Here is a 15,958-nt window from a genome sequence, read left to right on the forward strand (position 1 = left end):
AATACTACATTAAATTTCGATTCCATCTCTCACCAAATTGTCAAACTGTGCGAAGATTCTTGCATTCGCTGCACTACAATGTTGGAATTTAGACGAATTTGATTTTTTCGTAGAGGCTGTGGTTAAGGACGATTAGCGACGCGCCGAACGGGACCGCGAGCGGCTTCGTCCTGCGCGGGAACGGCTTTGTGCAGCGCGGGAACGGCTTTGTGCAGCGCGGGAACGGCTTTGTGCAGCACGAGAACGGCTTTGTGCAGCCCGTGAGCCACTTCGTCCTGGCTGCGAGCGACTTCGTGCTGATCGGGAACGAGAACGCGATTGACGTTGGGTGGCTGCATGCGACATCGCAGCGGATCGTCGGCTTCGGCTACGTGCCTTTCTCATAGGGCGTTGCGCTTCGCCCATTGGTTCCTCGGACGGATGCTGGTCCTCTTTGGCCATTGCTTGTCTGCGGCCAGCAGGAGAGCGGGAACGCGACATCCGGGCTCGCTGGGCACGGTTCTTGACAGGAGCCTCGTCATCCTGCGGCCGGTTGTGCTGGACACTGTGCTGGGCCGTCGCACTGGAGTCTTGATCGTCGCCAAAAAGGTTTTGGAGAACCTCCGATTCCGCCGGCATCAGCAGTGGTGGCATCAATGATCGGATTGGCTGGCGTTGGAACGAATCGGAACTCGATTGCAATGGACAGCCAAAAGAAGGACATGTTGGTGTTACTCACCTGCAGCTCCGGGAAATGCTGAGATTCTTGGTCAATCGTGTCGGACATCTTCGTAAGGACTTGATTCGGAGTGGCCAACAAGTAAACGAAAAAAACTGCTTCAAAAATGAGAACGTCTGTTCGCAACGACACCACAATCGTAAATGACACGGTAAATGCGCACGGTGCCGAGATATGTTTGCTTTGATCGAAAGAAACGCGAGCTTCGCTAGCTACGATCTGCATCGCCTAAGGAAAAGGCCTTTAAAGAAACAGACCAGGAAACTGTTTCACACTTACCGTTTGGCATGAAGTTCAATTTCCATTTTTCATTCATTCAAGCCGTTCCTGATATTGAGTAGGAACTGATTGCATCGGTTCAGCGTAGACAGATGATCTACGGACGAGTCACGCACGTCGGTCCGAAAGAATTAGAACTGTTTTCATACAATGGATGAATTATTCATGTGAAACGCGAGACAGCAAATTTAAAAAAAACTATGTGGAAAACCATAGTTGTAAATTATTGAATAAATGAGTTTTTGCAAAGTAAGAATCCCTCATGCTCGACAGTAATTTCAGTTCGACTAATTTGTATGCGTGTAAAAAAGCATAAGATCGTGCATAGAAGAACGATAGAAAAACTTAAGAAGCGCATGGACAGCTAGGGATCGGAAATAATCCCAAAAAATGTCGACATCCACTGATAAGCAACGCATCAAAACAAAGAAAAAGTAGTGTAATCATAAGAAAAACACTATAAAAGGCATGGAAATTGTGAAAAAATACCAGTTATCATGAGCCTACGGAACGCTCTGGTTTTAAGACTTTTGTTCTTTGACTATTTGATCATGCTCCGTAACAATAGTAAAACACCACTTTGACTTAGAACCGTGCGGATTACGTATGGTGTTTGCAAAAGCTCACTTTACTTGAACTTCGAACAATATCAACACGCCCATATGATAGGCCAAACAGGCCTTTCGTAATTGAACGGGTGCACAGGTCAGCACAGAAAACAGGAAAACTGAACCTTTCGGGATGCAATTTGCGACCCACGTTCAACGCATGACGACGTCTACAGTGTTGCAAGCAAAGTTTCACTCGTTTCGGTAATTGATGGAGCCGGAAAAGTAATTCATTATGCATCCTTACCGCTGAACGGTGAATCTCGATTCGAACCACACACATTCGATGGGTCCAGTTGATAGGCAAGCACCAGATATTGTCTTTCGTTTTTCTTTTTCAAAGCTTCGCCATTGTGCTAGACACGTGCAGGTTATATCGTGCAAGAGGCATCCGGAAGGGCAGTGGAATGTATTGTTTTGTGGTGCGATGGCACGAAAAGGGAGTTTTGGTGTGTTTGATGAAATTATTGGCCAATAATAATTCAAAAAATTTGCTGTGATAGTTCAATTGAAAATGCGATGAATGTTTTCGGATTTTAATAAAGAATTAAGCTCACCTCCCACTAATGAGTTCCGTTTGATAAATGTTTCGTTTAATAAAATGAAATATCCAAAACATTTAACACGCCCTTTCTCTCAATCCCACCCAAGCCCTACTCTGAGCCCACTCAAATTATCTGCGACTCATTCCAAAGCCGAAACTACAAAGATGAGTCGTTGCTTCGTTCACTATTCCTAATTCTGTACAGTGTCCAACACTTTAGTAGGCAAACGGCCGGCTATTGACTGCTCCCTTCTGAAACGTTTCAATAATAATTCTTGCTTTTCTAGTTAGGGCGCTAGTATATTCCAGCAATCTACCGCCCAAGATGTTGGTCAAACCCGACACTGACCGGCGAAACCGGCTATCGTCGGAGGCCCAATCGGTCGCTGCCCATCTCGGCCCGAACGTCAGGCCAGAAAATACGAATCTAATTGGCTCGACGTTTGGTACGGAGCACATCGAGTTGGCCACTGGTGCCTCCGCCACTACTCATCGGCGGAAACGACTCTGCCGCCCGAATACAGGTGACACGCCAGGCTCGGCTGTCAGGTGCGGTCGATCTAGTGGAGCATGCAAACGCCGTCGAGAATCGGTAGAAGCTACAGCTGGACCACGACGGAAAAGAGCACAAAACAGGAGAGTAGAGGTTGTGCCGCTGTGGCAGAAGTTGAAATTGGCGTGGCCAGATTCATTTCTTCCCGGACGCAACAACATCGTGTGCGAAAATTGGAACGGCCACCACGGGAATCCCAAGTCTCGCCGCGGTCTCGCCGTGAAATTAAATTACCAGGGGTGTGCGTTGAGATTGGGACTGTTAAAAAGATGGCTGTACCTGTCGATTGGGACTTCCCAGTTTAGCGGTTCATTCATCATTAGCTTGTTTTGACATCAGGTAAATGATTTCAGGTCGAAGAAAAAAATATTTCGATTTGCAACCCATCTTTAAAAGGGTTAAACTAAGTCAACTTTTGTCCCTGAAAATGACGTTTCGCGGGGATTATTATTTTTCTGCCCCTGTCGAAGAAAACTGCTTCGGAATCGCACCAAATGCTTGTCGGGACTTGATTTTGGAAGATCGGAGTGCTTTGATTGTTTTAAAAAATTTCAAAATGGCGATTTTGACTTAACAAAAAAAAGCGTCGAAGGACTCCAAAAAACGAACTTTCTGATGGGACAGAAAGGTGTGGTGTTTCACAAGCTCCTAAAACCTGATGCAAACGTTAATTCCGATCGCTACTGACAACAAATGCCCTATTTGAACCATGCATTGATCGAAAACGACCAAAAATCCGTTCCAGTTTTTTTTAATGGAGGCGCCTGGTGGTCCGTGGCAACAAGCACCAGGCGCCCCAAAAAACAAAACTGTTTCAGGATACTATCAAATCACTTGGATGGGAGCTGCTGACCCTCCCCGCGTTATTCACCAGACTAGGTTCTTTCCGAATATCAATCATTTTCATCGATGGGACACGTATTGGCTGAGCAGCCCTTCGTTTTTCTACGAGGAAGTCGAAATGGGATTACTAATTAGTTTACTTAAAAAGTCGACGAATTCTTTGGTCTGGGAATCCATGATTTAGCAGAGAGATAGGAGAAATGTATAGCTAGCGATGGCACATACTTTGAATAAAATGGAAAATCGCATTAAAATTTTATAAACATTTTCTGTGTGTTAAAAACAGTCCCAATCTCAACGCACACCCCTGGTATACGCCCTGATTTCAGCTACCGTGTCGGAAACCATTGGCTTCATGCACGGCCCAGCGGCAAACGCAATTAGGGGAAGGCAAACATGGAACAAAAAAAAAACAACAGCCACACAACAGGATAACCGTAGCCGAGCCATTGCACAGCGGTTACCGGGCCACCAAACATCGCGGAACACGAAGTTCGTATTTTCCAACATTCCCACCTCATTACACATTGCGCTGTATGCCTTGCGAACGGCCGGCCTTCGTCAGGACATCGGGGGCGTCAGCTGCGCCCGAACCGCGGCGAAAGTGTGTTCAGCGGCTTCGTAAAATCGTGAAATGTATTCACGTAGAGAACGAGGGTGAACCTAGTTCCTGCCGGTTTCAGAGGAGGCCGCTCCGCCCTAGCGTCCCATGTCGCACGATTGTTTGCGGGATTGGAAAATCATTTCTACCGAAATCACATCGCGTGGCCAATCTGTTTCCACGGAACGGGACCCTACGTAGAAGCCTACGGGGTTTGAGACTTTAGGAGACGAACCCGACAAGACACTGTCATCCTAGTCACGTACTACTGCTATGGTAGTCCGGATAATCCGCTAGGATTGGCCACCGAAACATTTGCAGCCGGGGCGAAGCTTACGGAGTGTCTCCTAGGTCCTAAAATTATTAATATTGTTGGCCACTTCGGCGAGCTCCAGCAAATGGTGTTTACTTCGGTTTCAGATTACTTTGATAGGTGATAGGTGAAGAGTCATCTATCTATATATCTCTCGCTCTATGAGGTCTTATCGTAGTGTTTGGTCCTATTACTATTCAAGGACTTTTAAATTTAAGTTTCATTTTGAGAGATTTGGTAAAATTCTGAATAAGGTATTTTCTTTGGTTAGCTGGTACAGTATGTTCATATTCTCAACATTTAACGAAATATCAACCACGACGGCCATCTACCGCGAAAATAATGTATTTCGTTTTCCTCAACTTAATAATTTATTTTTTCTTATTTGCTCAGTTTTTGCCCTTCGTTGTCGTTTGTAACATTATTATCTTTCGGATCGACTTTTCCCGCTTCGAACTCCTATTGCGTCCATAAATGTTCGAACAAGACATTCAGACAAAAGAGATTTTCTCACTTTCCCTGCATCAGGTTCTTTCGTTTTTTTGCTCGTTGCAGACTGTCTTCGAGGAAAGTTGCTGACGCACCGTGTTGAAACATGATAATCGATCGATTAAATTTAACACGTCGGGCGGCACACAACCTGCAAAAAACTTTAAGTGGGTACTGAAGTAGAACTGGAATCGGCATGAAGAGCCGCTGTTTGAAAATGTTAGACCGTTAAGCAGAAAGATTTGCACGTTTTGTGAAACCTCTGGCCTCTGGGGAGAAACTGGTCCAAGCATATCCTTACGTCCTGGATTTGGCCTCAGCAGAACCCTCGGGGGCTTTCGTCCTTCTGATCCCTGTCGCACACACACAATCAAATACACATTTGATACGGGGCCAGGTAACCCGCACCCAGCAAGCTGTCGGCGAATAATTACTGCATAAAAGCAGTCAAACAGTCCGCTCCAAGGCTGCAGCGAGGATCGGCGTGATTATGGGTGAGCCCTGCAGCGCTTCCGGCCGACTACGGGGACATCTGACTGAGGAAACGACACTTTTGCCTGCACTTTTCTGTTGCGGCTCCAAAATGACGAAGTATCTGCGGCCGGCCGGGCCGGGGTGTGAAGATTGGAGATGTTTTCCGCTCTTGAAAATGCCGTTCCATTGCCACCTCGTGCCTCGAGGACTGATGCTGCCGCCCTTCGTCCTTTTTCCCCGTTGGCCACCGCTCCGAGGAACACGATGTTCGCCGAATGTTTATGCACATATTCGCGTCGCATCCATGGTGCACTTCTCCATTCTCTTTTCTATGTTTCCGTCGTTCGCCCTGGTCACATACGCACCCACACGAACCCCTCCACGAGCCAGCCAGTGGTCGGAACGTAGTGGAAACCTTCTCGCCACACCACACTGCACCATACGCCAAACGGACATTCCGGCGCCCGGCAGCGCTACACGAAGTCATTAGAACTTTCATCAGACATCGTACTGTTGCCGGCGGTACCTCACCGTCCGAGTGGGAAACCAGCAACAGGGCCAAAGGTTGCAACGCCCGGCCCCACCCGGTACTTCCGGAGAAAATCATTTCAAGAAGCACACACTGAGAGCCAACGTTTCGGCTCTCCGGGGCAGACTGGATGGCTGGCAAGAGCGTAGGTGGTGCCCGAGGCACGATGCTGCAGCTCCACGTTGCCGGATGCTGCCCATGACCGGCGTAGGACCGCGGGTGGGCCGGAAAATGACGGAAAATTGTATCGCTTCCCTGCCACTGTCTGCCGTCGGGAAGCGTTTGCCGGCCGACAGGAAGCAGCGCACAGTTACGCAGGTTGTTCGCGAATAAGCGAAACGGAAGTAATGGGTATACCGAAGAAAAGATAGTTCACCCCGGTTTGTGAACGACACCGTTTTGCAACAAACTTAGCGGTGGCAATAACGGTTGCAATCACATGCGCGTTGTTACCGTTGATGGAAAACCGGTGGACCCAAGGGCTCGAGAAAAGAAAATACCTCGGGGCCGGAGCGTATTTCAAGGAATCGCCCTGCTTTGTGAACCAAAACCCGACCCGACTTAGGCAGAAAGATGAATCCGAACGTTTAGCTCGAGATTATCCCGAATTCACAGCCTCCGTTGTCCATTGGTAGGTGACAAGATGGACGTTAAGCTGGCAACCGCAAACCTCGTCTAGTTAAAATCATACGACTTGAGAATGATTGGCAACATATTAAAAAAAAGTTGAAAAAATATTCGAGAAGGCTTAAATAAACCAATAGATGCTCTCTATTGCATTGTTTGACGGAGAATGGATTGTCAATTGCTTTTTGGCCGCAAGATTTTATTATAGGCAATACGCTTCCTGCGCAAATAAAAAACAATTTCAAACGCTTTATTGGGCGCCGTTATGCAATGAACGAATAAAGAATGAATGAATATAGAATAAATAAAGTTATGCAATGAACAGTTTATAAATACGGCCCGGTCCGTTCTTCTAAGAAGAAAAAAAAATGAACAGTTTCGTTTAAATTTGGTTTTCGAAGGGATTCTTCAGCCAAGCTTCAAGCAATTAAACTTCAATTGGCGTTTCTTTAATTTAAATTATAAGCAAATATAAATCTCAACAAACACTCACTACCTTTCCTATCTACCAATTTCGTTAGAAAGTTGTTAATAGCAGAGAGTACATTATGTTCCGTGTGGGGAAGGTCATACAAACGCCGTTTGCCAGTCCGCACAGCAAGTCGGATACCAGCAGAGAACAGAGCAATCTCCCTGTTCCGCACAATGCACTGCACATAATAAACATTTCTCCGAACACGATTATTGTCTTGTGACATATTTTCCAGCCAGGTGGCCGGGAAGTCCCAGCTTCCAGCCTGGCACGGTCGGCAGGCAGGCGGCTAAAAATAAAAACCCCGCGCGATACCGGAGCACCATATCGACATGTCAGGTTCGCTTTAATAACTTACGACCCCGTATATCTTTGCGAACTAACTTTCGAAACACTTTCGTGGCGTGAATGGCGAAGGGTGGTTGCAAACTTCCGGCCATGGTCTGTTTCCGGTTCGCTGAACGGATGCGATCGGATGGAGATGTTATCTGACCGTCGACGGAGCAGGGCGAGAGTTGAAGTGATTAAAATGCAGCACTCTTCCGGGTGGTTGCTGGTACCGCAGCGAAGCGGCAGTCTTCTGAAGGGCCGCGGGCACAGCCAGAGGAAAATAGAAGTAAAACCTCCGCGAAACGGAACAACGGAACCGAATGGTTAGAGCCACCGTGTGACAAGTAATTTATTTCTTATTTATTCCACGCTCTCGCTTCGGGACCACTTCCTCGGGCTAGCAGTACGCACTCCGTAGCCACCACCATCCTCGGAACACCCTCGTTCACCAACACTTCTTTGATGGCGTATCGCTCCTACCGGTGACCACGGAATCCAGACCGCCCGAAACAGACCAGATCCAGACGATATCGAGATGAAGAAACAGAGTCCAAATATTTACGCTCCCCGAGCAGCGCGATTGCCAGCCAATTGCCGCTCCGGACCCAGTGCCAACCAGGGAAACGGTTTTCGGATTACTTTTGGGCCCGAAACAATCATTTCTAGGAGGGTTGCGATTGTGAAACAATTTATCCGCGAGCAGGGTGCTGCCGTTCCATTTCGGGGCCCGATGGCTGGGCTAATTTATCACTCAGCGCACACGCAGTTAAAGCTCTTATTATCATGTTAATTAAATTGTCCTTCCCGCTGAACACCCGATCGGTCCGTCCAGTGGCGGCGCGGCCAGGCCACAACGCCAGCTCGCTAGTAGGCTTTGGGCTGCTCGAATCGAGACACTTTCATGAATCGATAGAAGATAAAGTTTGTGGGATACTTTCCAATTAGCACAAAACCGGAGGAGATGCTTTAAACGAAAAGCGCCCGTCGGCGATCCGTACGAAGTAAAGATGTTCCGTAACCGCCTGGTCGCGGGGAGTTTTAGTTCATTCCAGGCACGATCCAGACTTTGGATTCCGGCCAGCAGTCCGATTTCGGCCAGCACAACCGAAGAGTTGCGAAGGAGGTTTGACATTTAAAAGCATTCTAGACGCCTTTAATCTCAGCCTATAGGAAATATCGAAACACATTATATAGATGAAGAAAACACATTCCATGAGAGTAGCAGCTGGTTTAGCCGCCAAAGATATGCCATGTGTTCTTTATGCTGGTAACCTGAAAGAAGGTTGTTGCTCTCGCTCCAATCCCCCCTTGTCACGCCGGTTTCGGGAATCGAACCCAGGCCAGCTGCGTGACAACGAGAAGCATTAGCGACTACTCTCAACGGAGAACGCCATACAGGATAGACAATTTCACCTAAGTCATCTTTACATGACATACATTTTGAATTCCTTCACATAAGCGCGCGCCTCGTCAGTCCCCTGGGCATGTCCTCCCCAATCGTCTCGTGGCACTCGCACAAACGGTCAAACATCTTCAAAAAAGGGCTCAGTTCTCTGGCAACAACTTTCCTCTCTAACTCGAAACGACAGCGTGATGAAGGATAGCGTGGCAAGCAGCTATCGTCGGCTACCAGGCGTCCTACAAATTGCGCGCGCGTACACCCACCTTCCGAACTGCACCCCGCCACGATGCGGGCTCTGTACGCCGCCAGTGTAGATCGGAATTTATTGTCCTTCTGTTTCGCTACCGATAATCTGACGCTACCTCATGCACAAACACACTTCAACCTTGTCCGATGTCGAACATCCTGTGGCAACTGGTTCGGATGTGACTCTGTGCGATCCGCCACCACCGGAAACACCAAATGCGAAGGTATGAGCTGCCAGGTGTGAGTCGTACGTACTGAAGAATGGCACCATCTTAAAGACGATTCGGACCAAGGGCTGCTGGAAGTCCGCTGGACCAAAGAACTTTAGCCACTATGTATCGACGGTGAATGCTCTCTGCGAATGGTTGTAAATTATTTCAATTTTTCAACATGTGTTTCCAACGTACACCGGAAGCACAGTCGCGGTCAGTACAGAAAGATGTCCGTACACTATCTGTTCGTCCGCCCGAAACTCTCCACTAAAGTTTTGGGAAAGTTTTTATTTATGTCCAATACTTTCGGGTTGCACTTTTGCTGCCCGTGGCCACCATGTGTGACGATGATTCGAACTGCAAGCGACTCTCCCGGCGAGCTCAGCAAAGTTGTGCTTGGCCGAGAACCACAACGATGCAGCTGTGGGTTATCCCCGGGCGGTGGAGTCGATGCATTAAGTTGCGACTTTAAAGTTGTGCATTAGTGCTCTAGGGTCATCGCACAGTAACAATAAATCGCGTGGCATGTAAATGGAAGAGCCACGTTACTAATAGGTTGTCTAAAGGGGCAACCAGGGGCTCTCTTTATCGTGCGGGAATGGGGAATGGAATCGTTCCGTATGCTGAAGTAGATTTATTTTTTGAACGGCATCCACACAGAACGACTACGCATCAGATTGAAACGTTGGATTCGAGAGTTCACGATGATGTCCACAGACGGGAACGAGGCGTAATCCGCGACGGAATTTGTATACTACGAACAATCCGTTTAATTCCACATTGCAGTTGCAAGCAAACCACGAATCCTGGGAAGGAATCGCTTATTTTGGAGGCTTTCTAATCTGGCGTTCGCACGCAGAGCTTTTGACACATTCCTTCGCCTATCTGGCCGGTTCATTTGCTTTCGCGTACGTTTCGCGTTTGTTGTTCGTCGGTTCAAACAATCGCGTTCGCGTAGTACTCCGTCCTCGGGCATCTCTTGTTGACGCAGCAACGAGTGTTTCTCGCTCACTCGGAACGCGCAGGGTGTGTTACTTACGTTCGGAGTCAAGGCGCGTGTGCCGGGAAAGGTTTACGGTCCGCAAGCTTCGGCCCCAGATCAAACGATTTCCGCCCCACTCCTTTATTGTGCGAATGTAGGCGCTTTCAAGCCGTGCCATGGCTTTGAGGTAGACTGTCAAAAACGGATATTTGCGTCGGTACACTCTCTGGGCGGCATTAATTAGAAAGTAAATGCGTGGTTGCACCTAAACAACCAGGTTCAGAGCTGTACGTTTAACGATATTGCTTGAGTTGTGCCAAACAAAAGTGATTCACTGCTTGTTTCAACGTTAAGCATGTACAGAACTCTAATGTATGTATCGTAGTTCCTATTTGACTGCTTTTCCTGAGAAAAAAAAATAGATTTAGCGTGTTCGCTGGACCTTTGTTGAACTTTTCGTTTATTAAAACCTATTTCTCTCATTCCTAGGAACACATTAATGGTTTGGGTTACTTGCCAATGCAAAACGTGCTAAATATAACATCTAGTATTTCTTCCGTCTCCACCGAGCCGGTTATTTTTCCGATGCAACGGACGGCATTACGCAGATGATGCGTGGCGATGGCCAAATCTCGGACAGCTTCGGGTGTTTCAGAAAAATAGTCACGATACCGCTCCAAGCATACTTGGCACTTTCTCAAATGGAACCGATGCCGCTCTTGGGTGATTGTAGGGCTTTCCACCGACGGAGCACCGCAAAGTCGCTCCAAATGGGTCTTCATTCCAGTGAGCAGTTCTGGTAATCCGAATTGATTTTCACACGACAGAAGTGTAAACTTGCCGTGTCTTTTAAGTGCTTCAAGCATTCCGTCGCTAACTAAGTCACATTTGTTGAAGACAAACAGTGCGTTCGTCAACAGTTCGTCGTTCAATCCGATCGACTCTACATACTCGCGTGCGTGCGAATCCAACTGGTCGGGGTTTCTGACGCACGAAGCATCAAGAACCAGCACGATGAAGTCTGCACCTTCGCAGTACGCCTTTGCCCGTGCAATACCTTCACTTTCGACAACATCTTGCGGGTTGGTGCGCAATCCAGCCGTATCGGCCAGTATCACCGGATATCCTCCGATATCATAGTGTGACTCGACAATGTCCCTCGTGGTTCCGGCAATGTTCGTCACTATCGACACATTGCGCTGACTGAGCAGATTGATCAAACTACTTTTGCCCACATTCGGTGCCCCTACGATGACCATCCGGACGCCGTGGCGGAGTCGTTCGCCGCGACGATTGTCATTAAGGTGCATCTCCAGCACGCCGATAATAGATTGAACGTCAACCACACTTCCGTCAAGGACACCGTCATCCACGTCTTGATCCTCAGCAAAATCAATGTAAGCTTCAACGCCAGCGATGACTTTCACTAAACGAGATCGCAAACCGTTATAGAATGTTGCCAGCTGCCCGTTCGCCTGTCGCAAAGCTTGTCTTCTTTGCGCTTCCGTTTCCGCGTGGATTAAGTCAGCCAAACCCTCGACCTCCGTCAAGTCCATCTTGCCGGCATGAAAAGCACGTTTTGTGAATTCTCCCGGTTCCGCAATCCGAGTATCACCAAAGGCGGCCAAACTGTCGTACATGGCGGAAAGGATTGCCGTGCCTCCGTGCACGTGGAATTCAATCGTATCTTCCCCGGTGAAACTATTCGGACCTAAAAGACACAAGGTGGGGCATAGTGAAGACCATAAATTGAATGACCCATTGCGAGGGCTTACCGGGAAACCACAGCAACAGACCGCGATCGATCATTTCATTCGTCCGACCGTGATAAATTTTGGTCAGCAGCGCTTTCCGCGGAGCAGGGAGGCATTTCAAACGCGTTTTACGTGTCAGGATTTCCTGCGCGACATCACCTGACACCCGTATCACCGACACACCGCATTTCCCGAAGCCTAAAATGAAAACCGTTTTATTTGTTTATTTGTTTATGGTTTGAAAGTTAAAGTTGGACTAAAGTTTTTTCATACTGCGAGGACTAAATTTAGATATGTAGCATTTGTAAGGTTCTATCACATGGTTCAAAAAGTCCCGGGACTACCATAGAGATGGCGCTAATAATGCAATTCCTATACCAGGGTTCGGAAGTACCAACCTTCAGATGAGGTGTGTCAAAATTTGATGTAATTCGAAGCATAACCAAGAAAGCTATAGTGATTAAAGTGACGCTACTTTTGCAATCCTGAAAAAATGGACCAAAGCGAGTTTCGTGTGTTGATAAAACATTGTTTTTTAATGGGGAAAAACCACTGTTCAAGCTCAGCAATGGCTTGAAAAACGTTATCTGGACTCTACTCCGTCGAAACCAACCATTTGTCGGTGGAATGCAACTTCAAACGCGGTCGTGCTGATACAAATGATGCGGAACGTTCGGGTCGGCCACATGAGGCACTAACTCCCGAAAACATCAAGCAAGTATTGAAAATCGTGATGGGAGACCGCAAAATGAAAGGGCACGAGATAGCGAAGATGGTGAACTATCAACTGGTAGTGCATTTACTATTTTGCACCAAAAATTGGCTATGAAAAAGGTGTTTTTCAAATGGGTGCCGCATTTGCGCACATTGGAACAAAAGCCACCATGGCACAATTCAATCAAAACGATGATTAACTTCAAAGAATTAGGCTTTCAACTGCTTCCTCATCCGGAGCTGGCCTCTAGCGACTACTGGCTCTTTACGGATCTCAAAAAGATGCTCCAGGGAAAAAGATATGGCTCGAATAAGGAGCTGATCGCTGCTACTGAGGCCCATTTTGAGACAAAAAACAAATCGTGCTACAAACATGGAATTGAAAAGTTAGAGAAGTGTGGAATGATTGTATTACACTTTAAGGAGATTATGTTGATGAATTATAAAGAATTTTGCCGATACAATATTGTTTTCATAGTTAGTCCCGGGACTTTTTGAACGATGTGATATGTAGCTCTCATTTGACAATTGCTGAGAGAGCTCAAAATCTCTCAAATGATAACAATTGGCCTACCGAATATGTAAACAAACCATACGAAAATCCGAAACAAAAGCCAACGCGAAATAGGAAGCACCAGAGTGGTAATTTACCAATAATCCCGAAGCAATTAAATAATAACACAATTTTTCATAAACACACATCGCACGATTCAATCAGTCGTGCTTCTCGGGATGCTCTGGATAAATTACAAACCTGACGATAGTCCAAAAATGGTCGAGTTGCTCCTTGTGATGGTGCCGGTAGGGTTTCGCCATCCGTTTCTGACCACAAGTCGAGCCAATGGTTAATAGTTCAATAAATAAAGCCACCGAGTTTCTCCACATACCGCAACGCGCCGCCAAGAATCGAGATCGCGAGATTCTTCATACACCGCCGGCTTGGCTCAACAAAAACGTGAAAGACACAACTGCAAAATCGCACGGTTCGCGAGACGAAACTTTTATTATTATTTAAGATGAAGATTAATCTTTATCACTAGAAGAGATTAAATAAAGATACGAGATTAAGGCATAATTCACAAAGATAAGATTTAAGTCGCGACTTTTTTACACTTTCTCATTCCAAAAAAAGGAATAAATAAATTTGACGTTTAAACCAACATGACGTTTAAAGCAAAGTTTCAACATTTTGACAACGGACGCTCGGATATATTTCACGCAGTTGGTAACGAAGTTAGGAGTTATTCTTAATTTAATAAATTAAGATTACTTATAAATCAATTAATTGTTCCGTTTTTTTTTACACGTAGGAACAGAGAGGAAGAAAACATTGAAACGGTTGGCTTGTAAAGATCGCGCTAGTTCAAAAGTCGCGAAATGGCCGCATGCCGGGACTAGTAGCGCCATCTACACGTGATTTGTTTTACTTTCTGAAGCTTTGCGACAAAGCTTAACGTGGTTAAATCGGTTTCAAAATGATAACGTTCCAGGACTAATCTGACTCTAATCTGTCTGCTTTGAAGAGATAATCGCGACTTAGCAGGTTAGTGAACGTAGAACGTTGACAAAAATCGATGCTCTTAGACTATGTTTAGCGATCGAGTGCTACAATCACTGGTGCAGTTATCGCTGCTCTAGTTCGGAACAGAGCGTGACAGAGCGCTGACACGATCTGTTCGAATGGACAGCATGATGGAGATGTTTGCATTACATTCACCGCATTCACGGAATTTCACAGGGGAAAATTTATAGCTCAGGGTACGCTCCGGGCTCGGTTCTCCAGAATGTCTTTGCTAGGGCATTAGTCCGTTTAATGCGTATGCTTACATCGAAATGCCGCTAATTTCCACACTTTTACGATCAGCCCGCCGTTCCATTCGATCCCGGTTGGCCCTCCATGCGGGTCCGTGTACGGTGGCCAATAGCTTTGGCATACGTTCGTCGCGCATGACTCAGTCGAACGTTTCCATTCGCACGGGATCGTCAACAGCAGTCAATCGATCTGCCGGTGTAGTCCTGCAAAGTTAAACCGCGGAGAATGAAACTAGCCGTGGCACTCTGTTTCTGTCTTGGTCTACAATCGGTCTACGCGAACCAATCAATCTCACCGTACCCCGAGGTCCTTTCGAGACAGGAGCGCAAAATTTTGCTATTCCCCACCCAAACTACTCTTCAGGTGAGTGCATCTTTGCGCAAAATACCTAAAAGAAGCGACTTTACGTGCGGCGTACCCTCAGGTCAGCATGTGCACGGTCAGCGATGGGCATCTGTTTATGCCGAGGAAGAAGTACCCTTTCCGAAGGGTGGGCATCAATCTCGGGTTCCAGCATAACTACAACTTACCCTACCGAATGCTAGAGTTCTACAAACCACCGAATTGGGCCCGAGCCATTGCAGGTATTATCCGCGGAGAGTTTCCGTCAACCAGTGTTGTGACAGCGAGAAACTGGAAGCGATCCACCGATCACAAGTCGCTGACGCTAACCGCAGGTCAGCTCTACACGTACGTCGAGGACTTGTTGCACGTGTTTGGCTACGAAGCGGACTGTCTGGTGCGTAGTGTTTGCGAGCTGGCACATAGTCCGTTCGATCGTTCGCAGTCGGAGCAGGACCTAATGACAGAGGTGGTCCATTTGCTTTTAAGGTTGGTGTGAAAACCGCACCAGAGTGTGCACCCGAGTGTCTCAGAAAGCGTGCAAAGGGTTCTTCTCTTTATCGCCATTACAGCCCTTCGGTGCACGAATCCTTCGGCGACGATGAGCTGGAGCTGCGCCGGAAGTACGAAATGGCCGAACGGCTCGGAGCGAGCGGAGCCAACTGTGAACTGATCTACGATCGCTGCCACCGGTCGGTGTTGAGCGATTTCTCCAACCTGGTCGACAATTCGTGACACACGCTTCTCCGGGCCAGATTCTGTGAACTCGATTCGAGCCGCATCCGAGGCTCTGCCTAATTTCTAAGCTAGCTAACATTGAAATCGGTTTATTCCTTCTGCACCTGCAATGTTGCGGGCGTCGCGTGACGCCTTGGTGATGTTCAAATAAAAGCGCCTTTGCGTATGTGATAGAGTACGTCATTGGGTTAACTTCTTGTTTCACGACACGGTCAGAACTAAGATTTAAATATTTGAATAAATTCTTCGACTTTCTCCGCCGGGTGTTAAGCAGCACAGCAAACGCAGGGCACGTGACAAAAAAACGCCCACTCTGTCTGAGAAATGGTTTCAATGTCTGTGGTGCTCGTCAGTGACGGTGTTCTTCACAGAACT

General features: G+C 47.2%; 2 protein-coding genes across 2 annotated transcripts; one reads left to right on the forward strand and one right to left on the reverse strand.

Annotated features, from left to right (window-relative positions):
- Positions 1–10,730: 10,730 nt before the first annotated feature.
- On the reverse strand, positions 10,731–13,618 carry LOC128270129 (tRNA modification GTPase GTPBP3, mitochondrial). The gene is made up of 4 exons (XM_053007535.1): positions 13,578–13,618; positions 13,445–13,512; positions 11,998–12,174; positions 10,731–11,933 (listed from the first exon to the last, which is right to left on the reverse strand). Exons 1-4 carry the CDS (start codon positions 13,616–13,618, stop codon positions 10,732–10,734), a joined length of 1,488 nt encoding a protein of 495 aa, XP_052863495.1. The 3' UTR covers position 10,731.
- A 1,110-nt stretch (positions 13,619–14,728) lies between these two features.
- LOC128270131 (uncharacterized) lies at positions 14,729–15,580 on the forward strand. Its single transcript, XM_053007536.1, has 3 exons — positions 14,729–14,866; positions 14,928–15,334; positions 15,418–15,580. Exons 1-3 carry the CDS (start codon positions 14,729–14,731, stop codon positions 15,578–15,580), a joined length of 708 nt encoding a protein of 235 aa, XP_052863496.1.
- Positions 15,581–15,958: the final 378 nt, after the last annotated feature.

The sequence above is a fragment of the Anopheles cruzii genome, chromosome 3 (genome assembly GCF_943734635.1).
Source record: "Anopheles cruzii chromosome 3, idAnoCruzAS_RS32_06, whole genome shotgun sequence".
In the NCBI taxonomy this organism is placed as follows: Eukaryota; Metazoa; Arthropoda; class Insecta; order Diptera; family Culicidae; genus Anopheles; species Anopheles cruzii.

What these genes read in the sequence shown, in the direction of transcription:
- LOC128270131 (XM_053007536.1), top strand. Translation starts at nt 14,729, where the DNA reads ATGAAACTAGCCGTGGCACTCTGTTTCTGTCTTGGTCTACAATCGGTC. An exon ending in CCACCCAAACTACTCTTCAG is followed by an intron (nt 14,867 to 14,927) that starts GTGAGTGCATCT and finishes GCGTACCCTCAG; the next exon opens with GTCAGCATGTGCACGGTCAG. An exon ending in GTGGTCCATTTGCTTTTAAG is followed by an intron (nt 15,335 to 15,417) that starts GTTGGTGTGAAA and finishes TCGCCATTACAG; the next exon opens with CCCTTCGGTGCACGAATCCT.
- LOC128270129 (XM_053007535.1), bottom strand. Translation starts at nt 13,618, where the DNA reads ATGAAGAATCTCGCGATCTCGATTCTTGGCGGCGCGTTGCG. An exon ending in ATTCTTGGCGGCGCGTTGCG is followed by an intron (nt 13,513 to 13,577) that starts GTATGTGGAGAA and finishes ACTTGTGGTCAG; the next exon opens with AAACGGATGGCGAAACCCTA. An exon ending in TCTGTTGCTGTGGTTTCCCG is followed by an intron (nt 11,934 to 11,997) that starts GTAAGCCCTCGC and finishes TGTGTCTTTTAG; the next exon opens with GTCCGAATAGTTTCACCGGG.